The following is a 17,887-nucleotide window of genomic DNA, read 5'->3' on the forward strand; positions in this document are numbered from 1 at the left end:
GAGTTATCTGAATTTTCTGACTTCTGTAACGTGAGGCAGCTAGCAGACGGTCGGTTTAGCCAGTTTGTCTGCTGCTTTCTGACCTGGGCCCCAGTTTGTCATGTTTCAGTTCTAAGACTATGTGCCATATTACTAGAGAGAAGAGCAGCACCATCCCGGGAGGGATGAATACCATCTCTTTTTAACAGGTCAGGTCTGCCCCAAAAACTTTTCCAATTATCTATGAAACCTATATTATTTTGCGGACACCACTTAGACAGCCAGCCATTGAGTGATGATAATCTGCTAACTATCTCATCACTCCGACGAACAGGAAGCGGGCCAGAGCAAATTACTTCTCCTGACATTGTACTTGCGAGTTCACACACCTCTTTAATGTTAATTTTAGTGATCTCCGACTGGCGAAGTCGAACATCATTAGTGCCGACGTGAATAATAATCTTAGAGTATTTACGATTAGCATTAGCCAGCACTTTTAAATTTGCTTTGATGTCAGGTGCTCTGGCTCCCGGCAAACATGTGACTATGGTGGCTGGTGTCTCTATTTTCACGTTCCGTGTAATAGAATCGCCAATAACTAGGGCACTTTCAACAGGATTCTCAGTGGGTGTATCACTGAGTGGGGAGAACCTGTTTGATGTTCTTATTGGAACGGAAGAGTGGTGTTTTTCGCGGCTAGGCCGCCTCACCGTTACCCAAGTGCCCTGCTGTGCGGGCTCTACAGCCGGAACCGAACAATGTACAGAGTTCACTAAGCTAGTCGCATCCAAAACAGTATCTGAAGCCCTTGCATTCTTACTATCCTCGATTAAAGTTTGGATGCGTGTCTCTAATTCTGAGATTCTCTCTGTCAGCCTGACTATTTCCCTACATTTATGACATGTAAATCCCTCATCACTGACAGAGAGAGCTATGGTAAACATGTGGCAAATGGAACAGGTAGCAATGCTGGGAGAGGATGACATGACTCACCGTGTTTGTAGACTGATCCGACTTACCACAGCTGTTTGAAGAACGCGTTGAAAAAGGAGCGCGCGAGCGACTGTTAACAAGTTTAACAAGCTAGCGCTGCAAATGCAAATGCGTTGTAACAGCGATTTAGATTCAAATATTACAAGCTAGCGACGTCAGATTAGTGTGGTAGGCAATATTACATATACGGTAATAAAAAAATAAGCAACAATGAATAAAAGTAAGAGATTCAAAACAAAGCTATACGGAGTTACAGACGCAAACCAATCTGAGCAGCGAGGCTTTTTGTCATACAGACTTTTGTCTGTATGACAAAAAAAAAATAGTATTTTAAGTTGATTTTGCTGCTATGCGAAAAAAATACATCAAAACGCGCCGGCGCATTTCCCGACCTTTGAGTGTTAATGACAGAATTTTCATTTTTGGGTTAACTAACCCTTTAAGATGTGCCAAGTTGATATACTCTTATTCAAAAAGATTAGGTTGCTGTATTTAAAGCAAAAGGTGTGCACACTTATGCAACAGTGTTTTTTTTTTTTTAAGTCTTTTTTTCACTTAAGTTTCTGTTTGTTTGTTTGTTACAAGAATTTTAGTGGTTTCAATATTACATTAAAGATAGAAAAAGATCTGATCTGATATGATTTTACTTGGATAAGTTTTTTTACACCCACTGTTATTGTATCATTTCCAGCTGTTATTGCAAGTATTGCAAATGAAATGAAAAATTATAAATGTATAATAAAGTAAATACATTTTGGATTTTTTTTTTTTTTTTTTTTTTTTTTTTTTAGAATGGATTTTTAAAATAAAAATAAACATTGTGTATTATCAAACTGAGTCTGCTGTACAGACAGAATTGGCTAGTTGCATATGGCAGCCATGTTGGATTTCCGGTCTAGCGAGTGTGTGCAGACAGGTTTTGTTTGACGCCAATGCAGAGAGTCGGAGAAAGCCAAAAACTATTTTATAGATGTTACTAGGATTTACACAATATTACTTATATGCTCACACTCACATTTCAGCAACCATTTTGTTATATGTTCTCAAGGGACAATACTATAGAAATGAAAACTGGATATACTTTAGAGTAGACAATGTGCAGCTTGTATAGCAGTACAGATTTACTGTCCTCTAAAAATAACTCAACATACAGCCATTATTGTCTAAATAACTGGCAACAAAAACGAGTACACCCTAAGTGAACAGGTCAAAACTGTGTCCAAAGTGTCAATATTTTGTGTGAGCACCATTGTTATTTAGCACTGCCTTAATCCTCCTGGGCATGGAATTCACCAGATTTGCACAGGTTGTTGCTGGGATCCTCTTCCACTTCTCCATAATGACATCACGGAGCTGCTGGATGTTAGACACATGGCGCTTCTCCACCTTCCGCTTGAGGATGCCCCACAGGTGCTCAATAGGGTTCAGATCTGGAGACATACTTGGCCACTCCATCACTTTCACCTTCAGCTTCCTCAGCAAGGCAGTTGTCATCTTGGCGGTGTGTTTGGGGTCATTATCATGCCGTTCAGCCCAGTTTCTGAAGGGAGGGCATCATGTTCTGCTTCAGAATGTCACAGTACATGTTGGAATCCATGTTTCCCTCAATGAAGCAGAGCTCCCCAGGACCAGCAACAATCATGTAGCCCCAGACCATGATGCTACCACCACCATGCTTAACTGTAGGCAAGACACAATTTTCTTGGTACTCCTCACCAGGGCGTCGCCACACATGCTGGACACCATCTGAGCCATACAAGTTAGTCTCATCAGACCACAGGACATGGTTCCAGTAATTCATGCTCTTGGACAGGTTGTCTTCAGCAAACTGTTTGCAGGCTTTCTTGTAAACCAGCTTCAGAAGAGGCTTCCTTCTGGGATGACGGCCACGCAAACCGACTTGTTGCAGTGTGCGGCATATGGTCTGAGCACTGACAAGCTGACCTTCCGCTTCTGCAACCTCTAAAGCAATGGTGGCAGCACTCATGCATCTGTTTTTTGAAGCCAGCTTCTGCACCTGACACACAGCACAAGGTCTCAACTTCTTTGATTCAACTTCTTTGGCCTGTTCCGTTTGGAATCCGTCTTGGAAAACCTCTCTCTATAGCCGCTTTTCCACCATCGGGCCGAACGGTTCTCATTGCGTAACCGTTCCATTCCGTGCCGATTCGGGCCAGCTGGTACGGTTACGGTTTAATTTTCCACTGTGGGGCTGATAACGGCCGCTCTTTACAAAAGCGTCAGTTGTTGCCTTGGTAACGCAACGGTTTACTGATGATATTAGATGTAAATAACGACCGCGTTATGGAGGATCACATATTTCTTTTAATTTTATTATTAGTTTGTGTTTATGATGCTCAAATAGAGCGCTTAGCCAGCTATGGACAAACTGGTAGCCAGGCAACAGACAAGTGACCAATCCTGTGTGCCGACGTCAGTTCACGCATTCTACCAGCACAAGAATTCTGGGCCGAGAACGGTTTGTAATCGTGCCGTGCCGTACCAGGCTCCAGTGGAAACACAACTGGAACCGTTCCTTACCATTCTAAGAACCGTTCGGCCCGACAGTGGAAAAGCGGCTTATGACCCTGGCCACTGTGCTGTAACTCAGTTTCATGGTGTTACCGATCTTCTTATAGCCTAGGCCATCTTTGTGAAGAGCAACAATTCTAATTCTTAAATCCTCAGAGAGTTCTTTGCCATGAGGGGCCATGTTGAACATCCAGTGATCAGTATGAGAGAATTGTACTCAAAGCACCAAATTTTAACTGCTCTAATACAAGATCCACACATTTGTATGGTCCTGTCAAGCAGACAAAAACATGAACATGATGAATAGGACATGTTGCTTTGCATGGTTAAACAAAATACAACTGTTATCACTATACTCACTTTTGTTGCCAGCTATTTTGACAATAATGACTGTATGTTAAGTTATTTTCAGAGGACAGTAAATCTATACTGCTATATAAGCTGCACACTGACTACTCTAAAATATATATATAAAATATATAAGTTTCATTTCTATAGTATTGTACCTGGAGAATATATACTAAAATGGTTGCTGAAATGTGAGGGGTGTACTCACTTTGATGAGATACTGTACACGTGTGCAAGCCTAGGTCGCTGGGGGGTTTGGGTTTGCCAAATTTTCAACATTTCTATTGGGCTGCCAATTGTAGAGCCTTAACTTACTGGCAGGACCCACGCCCGGACAGTCCTTCAGCTGATATCCCTTCATGGCTTATGATTGAGCGTGGCGCTTCAAATTGGTCTCTCTCCTCATTGCTTTTTGCTGCCCGAGAGACATTTAAAGCTTCAGCAGGATCCCACTTTATGATTAACAACTCTCTTAGGATATGGCTTCAGACTGTTAAGACATTTAAATTGCCAAATACCTACTTTTTTGCTCCTGTCTGTCGTAACCATGCCTTTAAAACTTCACTATTAAATCCAGTGTTCACAGGTGGGTATTCTGTCCTCTGCATGCGTGCATTGAGCATGCATAGATAGCCAAACATTGTAAAGAGATGAGGAGGCTTCAATGACGACTCAGATGATTAAGTAAATTTTCTCTTTACTTGACTTTGTTGAGTGCAGTCAAGTTGTTTCTCTCAATCTCTGTTACATTCTTTTGTGAAACTGCAAAATAAATACATACAAAAATGCTTACTTTACATATAAACAAACAAAATACACAAACTCGTTCTGCAATGTTTACATTAACATCGCTAAATTACGGTAGTTGTTATGCTATCACATGGCGATCTTTTGAATGTCCGCATATTGCACTTGAAACCGTTAATGTGCTTTCAATATATAAATATTAACAAGATCCAAACACAAAGTATATAAAATAACAAATATAAATGATAAACTTACAAGCAAAGCTTCTCCAGGGCATTACATAACGAATAGAAACAGATTAAAGGAGCATGCGATCTCTCTGCTCGCAGAATGGGAAAATGGCTGCTGCGCTTTGCGTGCTTGACACTATGAAGCATAACAAATAGAGTTTTTTCAAACGGTAGTTTAGCTTAACCTATGACAAACGTCGCCCTCTAGTGGGGAGGAAGGAGTAATGTTAGACATGGCATAATACTCCCCGTTTGGTATTAAGTATAATACCACTCTTAATTTCTGTATTCACAGGGTAATTTAAGACATAAGCAAGATAACCTCTGTAATAGGTCGTAAGAAAGTTTAGCAGTACCACTCTTAGTGACTTTCAGTTCCAGTTTCCAGGTCTCCTTCTTTGATGTTAGGTTTGTTGTCTTGCCATTTCTTACGGGACTGAAGGGATGCAAGGTATTCTCGTCTCCACCTTTCCCAAAATATACTGGCAAGATACTGCACTCTTTTCCACTGTTTTCGATACAGATCAGCGCCTTCAAAGGGTCCTGGAAGTGCGGATTGGGTACACACCTTTTGGGAGAGGATCATTGCTGGGGTGAGGAGAAGCGGCGATTCAGGATCGGTTGAAATGGATACGAGAGGTCTTGCATTTACAATAGCACACACTTTAGCCATTAGAGTTGACAGCATTTCGTGAGTCAGATGTGAGGAGCTGATTTGAGGAAGCATGGAGTCTAAAATCCGTCTTGAAAGTCCGATCATCCTCTCCCATGCTCCTCCCATGAGAGACGAATGAGGTGGGTTAAAGATCCACTTGCAACCTTCTTCACTAAGGTATTGTCACGCTTGAATCTTTGGTAGAGACCACAAGCATGTTCAGCTCTTTGCATGCTCCAGTGAAATTAATGCCACAGTCAGATCAGTCAGAATGGCGAAGAACCGGTGAAGTGCATTAATGAAGCTTGATGTGTCCATTGACTCTATCAGTTCAATATGGATGGCTCGCACAGATAAACATGTGAAAATTACCGCCCATCTTTTACTGAAAGCATGACCTCCACGGGTACGGCTTGCAGATACATTTCAAGGGCCGAACACGTCTAAGCCGATGTTACTGAAGGGTGGCTCCATGCTGATGTGGTCAGGCGAGAGGTCTGCCATTTTCTGTTCAGCTGTTTTACCTCTTTGTTTGATGCACTTGTGAAGGATGCCATTGATGCGTCTTTTTGCTCCGACTATCCAGAATCCTCCAGTGCGGATTGCTCCTTCTGTGAATATTCGACCTTGATGATTTACTTTCTCATGGTAATGATTTGTTAGGAGGGTTGCTATGTAACTATGGCCGGGAATGATGAGAGGGTGTTTCTCGCTGCTCCAATTCTTAAGAGTCCGTCTTCCAGGACCGGGTTCAGCCTCTTGAAGGAACTTTGTTTAGGAATGGCCTTTTCATTCTCCAGACAAGCAATTTCTGCTTTATAAGCCTCCCTTTGTACACATCTGATGATGACATTTTCAGCTTGAGTTAGTAACTCGGGTGTGTATGAACTCTCGCAAAGATGCCATCCACGGCATTACTTTTCATTGTTTTTTAATTTGTCATAGCAAAAATGAAGCTATGGCTCTTCTTAAGGATTTCCAAGAAGAAAATCTTTCGAAGCGGTGAGAACCGAGACCGGGATTAGGGTTTAAACAGGTCATGGCATGCGTTCGCACCTCCATGTCTGTATCTGGATCGATGAGACTATAGGGAGCCTCTTTTACAGGGGTTGATGCTGAATGTTGCAGAAATGGTGGACCAGTGAGCCAATTTGTTTCAGTTAGGCGGCACGCAGGTACTGGTCTAGTAGCAACATCGGCAGGGTTTTTTGAGGTTGGAATGTACCACCACTGCTCTGGTTGAGTGAATTTTCTGGTTCTTTGCACTCTGTTGCTGACGTACACATACAGTCATCGGGTCTCATTGCAGATGTACCCCAGAACGACTTTGCTGTCTGTGTAGAATAGTAGGGTGTCAGGTTTGATGTAGGCTTGCTACGGTCATCGGTGTTACCGGTGTTCAGTCGCAACACCGGTTTCATCACTTGCCCACCACGGCACCGAGGTTAATTTTTTTTTTTTTTCCACTTTAACGCGTTAAAAATATTTGCATTTAATGCAATTAACGTAGTATCCATTTTCTATTTTTGTATTATATTGTATTTTTGTATTATATGATCAAGCTCTTATTCATGCTAATGCTTGCGCGACAAGGCAAAAGAGAACGCGCTGTCTTGTGAATGTTCTGCCTATGTGACACACACACACACACACAACGCGTGCGCCAGTATCGAGTTCTCTTCTGCTCTTAACGAACCATAACACACACAAATGATGCCAAAATGTCCGTTTTGTCGAGTGTTTTTCAGTAAGAGTAACCCACCATTCAAGCAATTGCTGTTAATTTGAAAGTGAAAGTCGGCCTTTCCGTAACAAAACATTGAAAGCTCAGCTGAACAGCTGATCATAGCTGATCATAGCTGTACAGGGCGGGTTTTTATTTTTCATGTCAAAAACATTCCTTGTTGCGGAGAGCGCAGTCCATGGTTGCATGGCAATGACAGACGCCACGGAGCGCAAGCGCTTTGGAAAGTGACGTGCCCGCGCTTTCCACGCGTTTTTAGATAAAAAGACGCGGTTTGAAAAAAAAAAAAGAAAAAAAAAAGGTAGAGGCCCCACCCCCCGGTGACACTGGTATTACCGGTGTTGTCACATGTCGATTAACCGGTGGGAACATTTTCTCACCGTCACATCCCTAGTTTGATGTCTAGCTCTTGGACAATTTTTTCTGCCATTTCAACTGCAAGGACGGCCACATACAGTTCAAGTCTGGGAACTGTAAATACTGTTTGTGGGGCTAGCTTGGCTTTTCCCATAACGAACCCGACGTGACACATTCCATCATGATCCATTACTTTTAAGTATGCGACTGCAGATATGGTCTGAACAGATGCATCCGAGAAGACATGAATCTCCTTTTGTGGAGTCTTAGGTTAGAGATAGCGAGCATATCTTTGATGGCCTTAAGCAAACTGATTGCTTCTCTGATGGAAGAAAGTGACTTAAGTCCGTCGTCAACGTAAAAGTCTCTTTCGATGAAATGTCTCGCATCTGTACCAAACTCCGCTTCACCGTACAAGGCAGCATGTCTAAGGCCATAAATGGCAACAGCTGGGGAAGGGCTATTGCCGAAGACGTGAACTTTCATGCGATATTCTTCCATGCTTTCAGACATATCATTGTTCTTCAACCACAGAAAGCGGAGGAAGTTCCTATGATCTTCTCTGACAACGAAACTGTGGAACATTTGCTCTATGTCCGCAGTGATGACTATTGGCTCATGCCTGAATCGTAGCAGGACTCCCAGTAAACTGTTGTTGAGATCCTGGCCTGTTAGCAGCACATCGTTCAAAGATACGCCATGAAACTGCGCACTGGAGTCAAACACTATGCGAATTTGATTAGGCTTGCATGGGTGATACACACCGAAAGAGGGTAAGTACCCGCACTCCTCCCCTGGGTTCATAGAAGGTGCTAGCTCAGCATAGTCATTATCAAAGATCCTCTGCATAAACTCTACAAAGTGATCTCTCATCTCTGGTTTCTTGCGTAGTGTGTGACAGAGAGAGTTGAAACGACTCAGAGCTTGCTCTCTGTTGTTTGGAAGGCGTTGTCTAGGAGAATGAAATGGAAGGGGCGCTACCCAGCTATTAGTGTCATCCATGAACACCTCCCTGTCCATTAACTAAATGAACTGCCTATCCTCAATTAAAGGGACAATCTTTTCATCATCTTTTGTTCTTTCGAATACTGAGGTGGCTAATGGGCTGGGAACAAACTGGGGAAGGAGAGAGACTTTAACACTTGGCTGTGCAGTTAATTTCTCCTTGAGGTAGAGTTTATTGGGACATGGGCTAAAGCAGGATGGACGCCCATCTTTTAGAATGTTTGTGCGGTAAACACTCACGGTTGAGGGCTTGTGAGCAGCACCGAGACACACCTCGCCAACCACAACCCAGCCTAGGTCTAGTCTTTGAGCATAGGGAGCATTTTGTGGCCCACTGCATTGCTCTCTTACCTTGTGGACTTGGAGGATATCACGTCAGAGAAGGAGAAGTATTTGAGAGTTTGGATCTAGAGGAGGGATGAGATGAGCAATAGATTTGAGATGTGGGTGGTGTTTTGCTGCTTCAGGAGTGTGTATTTCTGACCTGTCTTCAGGCATGTAGTTGCACTCAATGAGCGTAGGGAGTGGGACTGAAAGACTGCCATCTGGAGGGTGTGCAATGAAGTCCATAGCTCGCATCTCAGACATTTCTGTGACTCCGGCGCACATGCGCAGAGTGTAGGGAAATTCTGTGCTCTTGAGATTAAAGAGATCGAAGAACTCAGACCTGGCAAGTGAAACGATTACTTTGATCATCGAGAATAGCATAGATGTTTAGTGATTTGTCTGGCTCTCCCTTGGGGTGAACTCTGATGAGACAGATTTTCGAACAGGATCGTAAACTATTAGCATCCCCACAGACCTCTGTGCATTTAGAGTTAATGGAAGGGTTTGCACTTTCCTTCTCCCCGCCATGCTCTGTGTTGGATGCTTTTAGCATCCATGGGGGTGGTCCAGGATGAAGAGCTGTGACATGTTTGTTACTGCCACACTCTGTGCACTGTATGCTAACATCACAGTCTTTGGCCACATGATCATTCGAAGAACAACATCTGAAACAGATATTATGCTCCTTCAAAAACGTTTTCCGTTCCTCAAAGCTCTTAGCTCTGAAGGCTCTGCACCTTTTGAAAGGATGGGGTTTTCTATGAATGGGGCATTGTCTGTTGATATCTGGCTTACAGTTCGGTAGAGCCGGTTGTTTGTGCAATCTCAGTTTTGTGAGTAGAGATTAAGCTTTTCAGTGGTCCGCCTCTTTTCACTAAGATTTCTGACTTTGCAGGGGCTGTTGCGTTGTACTGCTAAGATAGGAAGTCTGAGGTTTGTTCGATTTCTCTGAAACCAGAACTTGTCCATATGCTTGGTTATGAGAGAGCAATGTGTATGGCAGGTTAACAGGAGTGTGCTGAGGAAATGGTAGCTGTGTGCGGGGCATTCTGGGCTGACTTATTTGGTATGGTTTATGAGTAGACATACGGTGCAGTCTGTCAGCATCTTGTGTGACATGGCTTGTGGCAGTCGTGGTGGGCAGTGCAGGCGGTATCATGAACTGTTTGTGATCACGGGAATCAGGCTCTGCTTTAACGACAGGGAGACAATGAAAACTTGATCCAGAAAGACTGTCCACATAGTCCTTTGTGCGCTTTTCAACAGTCTCCTGTGGAAATGCTGTGACATCCATCGTCATATTAATTTCTCCTGACTCAATCTCTGCTGCAGCCACTTCCAGAATCTCAGCTTCTTTTGCTGCCGCTGCAACCTTCTTTTTATACTGTAGAGATAACAGTTCAGATTCCAGTTTAGCCTTTTCTAGCAGTACTTCTGCCTCTTTTTGTCCTAATGTTGTACGTGCTCTTACTGCTTCTGCTTTAGCTCGTGCTCTGTTTGCTGCCATACTTGCTGTGCATGATCTTGAGCTCTTGAAAGATGCAGATATCATTGACCTGGTTTCCAGTTGACTGAGTGAGACATTCGATGTGGTCTGCTGTTGCTCCTCAGCTTTCTCTTTAACATCCATCTTGAGCCAGTTGCGATGGGTGAAATAACTGGATAGCTGTTTTTCTTGTAAGTGCTGTGTTCTGCCTGTCGTGATGATGCTTTTTCACTATTCTGTCCTCTGTATGCGTGTGCATTGAGCATGCATATACAGATAGCCAAACATTGTAAAGAGATGAGGAGGCTTCATTGACGACTCAGATGATTAAGTAAATGTTCTCTTTACTTGACTTTGTTGAGTGCAATCAAGTTGTTTCTCTCAATCTCTGTTACATTCTTTTGTGAAACTGCAAAATAAATACATACAAAAATGCTTACTTTACATATAAACAAAATACACAAACTCGTTCTGCAATGTTTACATTAACATCGCTAAATTACAGTAGTTGTTATGGTATCACATGGCGATCTTTTGAATGTCCGCATATTGCACTTGAAACCGTTAACATGCTTTCAATATATAAATATTAACAAGATCCAAACACAAAGTATATAAAATAACAAATATAAATGATAAACTTACAAGCAAAGCTTCTCCAGGGCATTACACAACGAATAGAAACAGATTAAAGGAGCACGCTATCTCTCTGCTGCGCAGAACGGAAAAATAGCTGCTGCGCTTTGCGTGCTTGATGCTATGAAGCATAACAAATGGTAGTTTAGCTTAACCTATGACAAACATCGCCCTCTATTGGGGAGGAGTGATGTTAGATATGGCATAATAGTTGGGCTAGAAAATGAAACCTTACCTTAAGAGATTTATAATTGATAATAATGTCGCCATATTCACTCAACTAACAGAGAAATATGACCTTCCTGCATCACACTTCTTCAAATACTTTGCATCACACTTCTTCAAATACTTACAAATTAGAAATTATGTTTCTACGTTCCACTGTGCCAAATTTCGAAATATCATCAGCCGATAATGAATTCCATAAACTGCTTACTTGTGTTCCCAACACCCCAAAGTTAATTACGAAATTTGTTGACTTTTTCACGAGTCAGCTAGATATTTCCACTAGCCGTCTGAAAAACAATTGGGAAGAGGAACTAGATATTCACATCTCTGAGGAGGACTGGGGAAAATGTCTTAATATATACACCTGTTCTATTAATGCTAGGCACCAGCTTATTCAGTATAAGGTGTTGCATAGATTGCATTACTCTAGGGTTAAACTCAATACTTTCTATCCTACTATCTCTCCTCTCTGCAATAAATGTGAATCCGCGGAGGGCTCTTGGTCATCTTTTCTGGGCATGCCCAAAACTAGGTGAATTCTGGTCAGAAGTTTTTCAATTTCTTTCTGATGCTTATACATGTAAGCTTCCAGTAGATCCTGCGACTGTCATTCTTGGCTGGCCAGCTTCCCTCCAGTGCCTTAATCATGCTACCCGATTGCCTATACAGTATGGCATGATGATTGCCAAAAAAACTATACTCTGTGTGTGGAAGAAAAATCTGAAGACACTATTCAAGATCTGGCTATCAGAACTTTCCTCCACTCTGCACGTGGAAAGACTCAGATATAGTATCTCTGGTAATATAGATAAATTTGAAGCTTCTTAGAGGCCTCTTTTCAATCACCTGTTAAAAACCAATAATGATGAAACTATTTAAAATTTAATTTTTTTTTTATTGTCATTTTATTTTTGTTAACTTCTGTCTTCAATTTGAAATCTAATTGTTCTCTTTTATTATTGTCACTCCCCTTAAATTCCACCAGTGTTTTCATGGTAAATTTGCCTATGTTTTTTTTTCTTTACATATTTTATATCGCATTTGGTCCATTTGTACAACTTCACCTTATCCATGACATGCTGGGCGAAAATCTGTTTTGACCTCCCTTGCCTGTGTTTGGCATTGTCGTTAACTGCAAACATGAATGTAAATGGAGTTTTTTTTGTTTTTGTTTTTTGTTTTGTGTGTGTGTGTTTAGTTGTTTGTTTCTGTCATGTGATTGTACTGTCCATCTGTCTGTAAATCTGAAAATACTACTAATATATATATATATATATATATATATATAATTAACAAATCACAGATTGTGGTTTTTATTGCGTTTTACAAAATGTCCCAACTTTTATGGAAATGGCGATATAACTTGCGTCATCACAAACGTGCACGGAGCATGATAGAAAAAATGCGGGTCAATAAATTCTGTTTTTTATTAATTTGGTGCTATTTTATTAATTTGCAGCAGAGTAAGCGGTTTACTGTGCAATTCGGTTTACTGTATGTGCGTTGCACGTAGACGGCTTTCTGCTGCTTGCAAACAAACTATTTTGAGGAGACAACTGAATGCCATTCATTTGCCGCTATAAATGCACTCGCAATGCACAAATGTACTACAGTCTTTCACTCAAATTTAAGGTAAATTATCAACACTATCATCTCTTACATGTTTTATTTAAGTAACGCAGGTTACTTTACTTCCTGAACAAGTGCGCACCTAAGTCCGTGTTGCTTTCATATTCATGCGAACCGCGCCACAGTTCGAGTGCAACCGAACGCAGACCACCTCCTTTAGGTAGGCTCTGGTTCGGTACCCTGGTAGGCACCTGGGTTCATGTGCCAGCTTTCACATTAGTGATTTTTATTTTTATTTAATTTATTTTTTTTATTTTTTTTTATTTTTATGCGTACCGTGCCCCGTTTCGATCTAAACTGCCAGTTTGAAAGCCCCCTAAAAAGAAGGGTTACGATCAGGCAAGAGGTAGGACCTGCGTTAATATCGGAGGAGCCTTTCAGTGCTGGAGAGACCTTAAGAAGCATAAAGGCCTGAAACCGGACGCTAAGGTTGCTTTATTTCTTCCCAATATGTGTTGTGAGTTGGTTTTGCTGTGTTTCACAGAACTGTACGCTGTCTTTTGCTTAAATATACTTGTGTGTCATCTTTGTTTGTTTGTTTGTTCGTTCATTTGGATTATTACTATTTTAAAAGCCTGGAAACCTCCTCTACTGCCCGTTTCAAGCATCGGCTTCCAAAGTGTGTCCGAAAAGCAATACCTTGTTAAACAATGCGATATTCAATAAACACCTAAACACAGGTAAAAACTACACCTTCACAAAGACATGAATTACATATTCCCCTACCCACCTAATAAAAATATTGCAATATAAATGGCTATAATATAGTTTTCAATAGAAATATTCCACATTTCCACAAACCATGGTAAATTACTATAGTTTATTCATGGTAAATGTTTGGAAAGGTGGTGATTTTGGGATTTAAAAGTCTTCTATCTTCATTCATGGCACGTTTGTCCTGTTTTCTTCATCAGTCTTGTTGAGAATGTTGAGACTGTGTGCATCCGATTTAAAACTACTTTAATCAAATGATTTTTAGTTTGTAACCGAGAGGTGTGTGTCGAATTAAAACGCTTCTCACTGGATGTCGCAACGCTGTTTAATAATGCCGGGACCGGGAATAACTAGTGAAACACCTGAAAACAGTGCTATTTGTTCTGTATTTGTTGTTACTGACCGAGGAACAACTTCAGAATGATTCAGTGACAGAGCGGTCCGAATGACCGTTTCAGATCGTTATGCAAGCACGTTCGGCCAATTCACGGAAAAGAAAGTATCGATACAAAAGAGTGATTAATTCATGAATGATTGGTATCGCTGGTTCCGTCAACAGAAATACGGGACACACATAATAACTGCTGAAATATTTGCACGGAAAATGTTTCTCAGGTCAGTTGGAGGAGCGTGCATGTTACGAACAGTGCGTATATAGCCGTACAGCTGCAGGCGCCACTGCGGCCACGTATCTAACCAAATTTAGCCGCACCGCCAGGAAAAGAGGAGGAGGAGGGAGGTTGGGGTGCCCTCGGGCCGGATGAAGATAATTGGCGGGCCGGATTTGGCCTGTGGGCCGCCAGTTGACGAGCCCTGCAATATGCAATACGATACTGTTTTAAGTGTGTAAAATCTATTTAAATTATATTTAAAAATATTTATTAAATAAAATTATATAACCATTATATAACCATATATATATATATATATATAATTTCACATTCAAAATTATGCCAAAATTTAAATACCAATAACTCTTTGCTCGATAATATAGTTATATCAACCTAAATCTTAACATCAAGAACATCCAGGTAAACAAAAACACCTGAAACTAATGGTAGATGATTAGTTATTTTTGTTATCAGGGGCCAAGCACCGAAGGTGCGTAGGCACCTATTGTAATCGTTGGCGTTCCTATTATTAGGGGCCAAGCACCGAAGGTTCTATTATAACCTGCTTGTATTTTAATTGAGAAACTTTTTTTTAACTTTTTTTGGGGGGGGGGGGGGGGGCTTTTCTTCCTCAGATTTTGTAGCTGCTGAGCGTCAGGAAGATGACATCCACAATGTGCAATCTGTAATTGACTCGCTGGCCTTAGACTACCTCCAAATTAGTTTATCTCACATCACAGGTTAGTCATGTTTTACTGTCTCCGTCTCTCTTCCCATGGTCTCTAATCACATGTCATTGGGGAAGGAATGATGCCATGTTATCTAAAATGTATCTACGTAAACACTGTAAGAATTTTAAATATGCCTGTTAAGAACAGTCTTAGCACATGGTTTCTGTTTTTAATGTAGTGTGTAGCTTCGTGTATGTAACACATGCTTTCTCTCTGTAGGTGAGAATATAGTCAGAGGAGAAAAAGAATCCATCAGAAACTTGTTAGAGATTTTTGATGGTCTGCTGGACTACCTCATAGAACAGAAGAGTGATGAGGAGCCCCAGTATAAAGGTGATTTATATCTCACTTAAAGGCCTTCTATTTGTCAGTGATCATTATCTGAACCAAAGAACTGAGGTGACCAGGTGTTCCTAATTTGTAAGATGCTAATGATGCATAATTTTGCAGCTAAACTATTCTTATAAATTCTCTTCATGCACACATGCAGGGCTTAATGGAAAAAACAGTGCTGCCACTGCAACTCTTCAACCTCGGAATCAGGACAAAGACAGTACACAGTGTCGGGCCTTCAGCATTCAGTAAGTGGTGTACATAGATAATTGTGGGGGTTCAGTTTCTTTGTGGACCAGTGTGAGCCAGGGTTACCTATGGGCTTGGGGCAGGGCCAGTAGTCTCCAATCTCAAGCCGTGAGGCCAACATCGTTAGCTACGTTTCCATCCAAAGTTGTGAATTTAACTTATGTGCAAAATTATATATAATAATATTGATTAAAACATTTGCGAATAAAGCAGCATGAAAAGAGTAAAAAGCTATTACATTTTAAAATTATTGTTTTGTATTTTAAAAATATTTTAAAATGTAATTTATTTCTGTGAAGCAAAGCAGCATCATTACTCCAGTCTACAGTGTTAGTCCAGGTGATATGTGCAAAATTTGAGGTGAAATGTTTTACTTTTTCATAAGCATGAAGTTTACTACACTTGTACAGTTTGGGGCCCTGAACATTTTCAGAAATGGAGCCATCACAAAAATGCCTCGTGGTTGCCATGGTGACCATTTTACTTTCCGCCATAACCAAATTATGTACAGGGCTCCAGACTGCGCCTAAAACGGTCGCATTTGCGACTAAAATATTAATTTGCAAGTGATATTTTTGCTGAGTTCGCCATTGGCGACCATACAAATTCACATGTTATGACTGTAAAATTTGAATGTTATTTGCGTGTTCTGTGACCAGTAGCCTTTCACATCTTTGCTGTGTTGACGTAATTAAATGAGATGCTGCGTGTGAAAGATTCACTGAGTTAGAGTGCCAAAATATGAACCGGTAGGGGAAAATATCACACACCAAACAGACGCCAAAGAACTAGCGCTGATGAAAGCTGACTGTGTTGTCACCTCACGTCGCCTACGTCGGTGCAAAAAAGCTGCATTTGAACACACTGTTCTGCTCCTGCGTAAAGAAGACAACTACCCATTTCTTCATATAAATTCGTCTATATTCGTCATTCAAAAGGGGAAACTGGCTCTGCAGACTGCAGATACACACACAATGCAGCGTGTGCTTACCGTTTTGAATATCAATCATGCTGATCACCTTCATTATTCCACTCCGCTCATCAGATAAACTTGTTCATAAAAAGTCTTCAGTACCTTAACAAGAGTATTAATGATCATTTTAAGGCATTTTGTGGATGGAAAAACAAATCGCGATAGTTCCTAATGTGATAACTTTAATTTCTTTAAATAAATGTGAGCGCTGCATATTTTAAAGTCAAAAGATGGCGCTGTTGCATGTTCTTCAGGCTCTTGCAACAGAGCTTCAGTTCAGAGCAGCTCGCAATCAATGATTAGCGCACATTTGTCAACCGATTGCTTAATATGAACTAATGCTGATCAATTATGATAAAGTTTACTTTAGATTATTTATATTATAATGTGTTGTAAACGGTTGTAACCAGGTCGTAACAACTTAATTTTTTTATTTTCCTCATCTGAACTTGAATGAGCAGCAAAAGTAAAGCACATTCATTTCAAAATAAGAGTCCCGCTGTATTTCGGCCTGTTCATTAATCAAAGTCAAGTAGAATGTATATCAATTACACAAACCAAATTTAATATATTTATAAATTTATTTCTATATATTTATATTTATTTTCATTTGATTCAAATTAAACTGTTGTAGCTTCAGGAAGGAAAGACTAAGAACATTATTTGACACAGATTATTCAATATAAAGATTTTACTAGCATCAGGGTTATTATAGTTAACTAATTTTTTCATTGCTTGAAGTAAATGTTAATACTGAAAAATGTATACAAACTAAACAGACATGTTTAAAAAAATAAATAAATAAATAAAAAAAAATAATAATTTAAACTTAACGAAAAATGAAAGCAGAAAATATAAAAATCTAATCAGATTCAAAATATTAACTGAAACTATAATAGTATTAAGTGAAAATAGTGACATTCATTTCCCAGAAAAATCACAAGATGAAAATGCTGAAACTGTAAAGGGGAGATATATAAACACAACAGGATGACTAAAAAAGTAAGTGATTTAAAAATTTAAGTTCATTGTTGTGTGGCTCTTAAATTATTTGGCGCCTGTTTTTTCCCCCTATAGGAGCCAATGGCTCCTTAATGAATTTTTTTGTCTGGAGCCCTGCACAGTTAATAAGTAGATGAACTACTCAAAGGTTAATCATTAAAACCAAAACTACAATTACTGAAACTAACATAAAAATAAAAAACTAAATAGTATTGTTTTAAATATAAAAACTAATTAAAAATTTTAGAACACTGAAACTAAAACTAAAATTCATTTAAAAATAATAAAACTAATTTAAAGTCCCTGTAAAGCAATATTAAAGTATGTGTTCTCAGTTTGTCACACCACAGAAAAATGTGTTATTAACCACCCAGCCAA

General features: G+C 40.2%; 1 protein-coding gene across 2 annotated transcripts in view; it reads left to right on the forward strand.

Annotated features, from left to right (window-relative positions):
• Positions 1-17,887, forward strand: part of LOC127513802 (centrosomal protein of 95 kDa-like) — a 221,996-nt gene that overhangs the window by 17,556 nt on the left and 186,553 nt on the right. For both annotated transcript variants that reach the window (XM_051895858.1, XM_051895859.1), the window contains exons 3-5: positions 14,857-14,961; positions 15,172-15,285; positions 15,443-15,533. In XM_051895858.1, the coding sequence (XP_051751818.1) occupies positions 14,857-14,961; positions 15,172-15,285; positions 15,443-15,533 (310 nt within the window). The remainder of the gene's footprint in view (positions 1-14,856; positions 14,962-15,171; positions 15,286-15,442; positions 15,534-17,887) is intronic.

This window comes from Ctenopharyngodon idella, chromosome 6, assembly GCF_019924925.1.
Source record: "Ctenopharyngodon idella isolate HZGC_01 chromosome 6, HZGC01, whole genome shotgun sequence".
In the NCBI taxonomy this organism is placed as follows: Eukaryota; Metazoa; Chordata; class Actinopteri; order Cypriniformes; family Xenocyprididae; genus Ctenopharyngodon; species Ctenopharyngodon idella.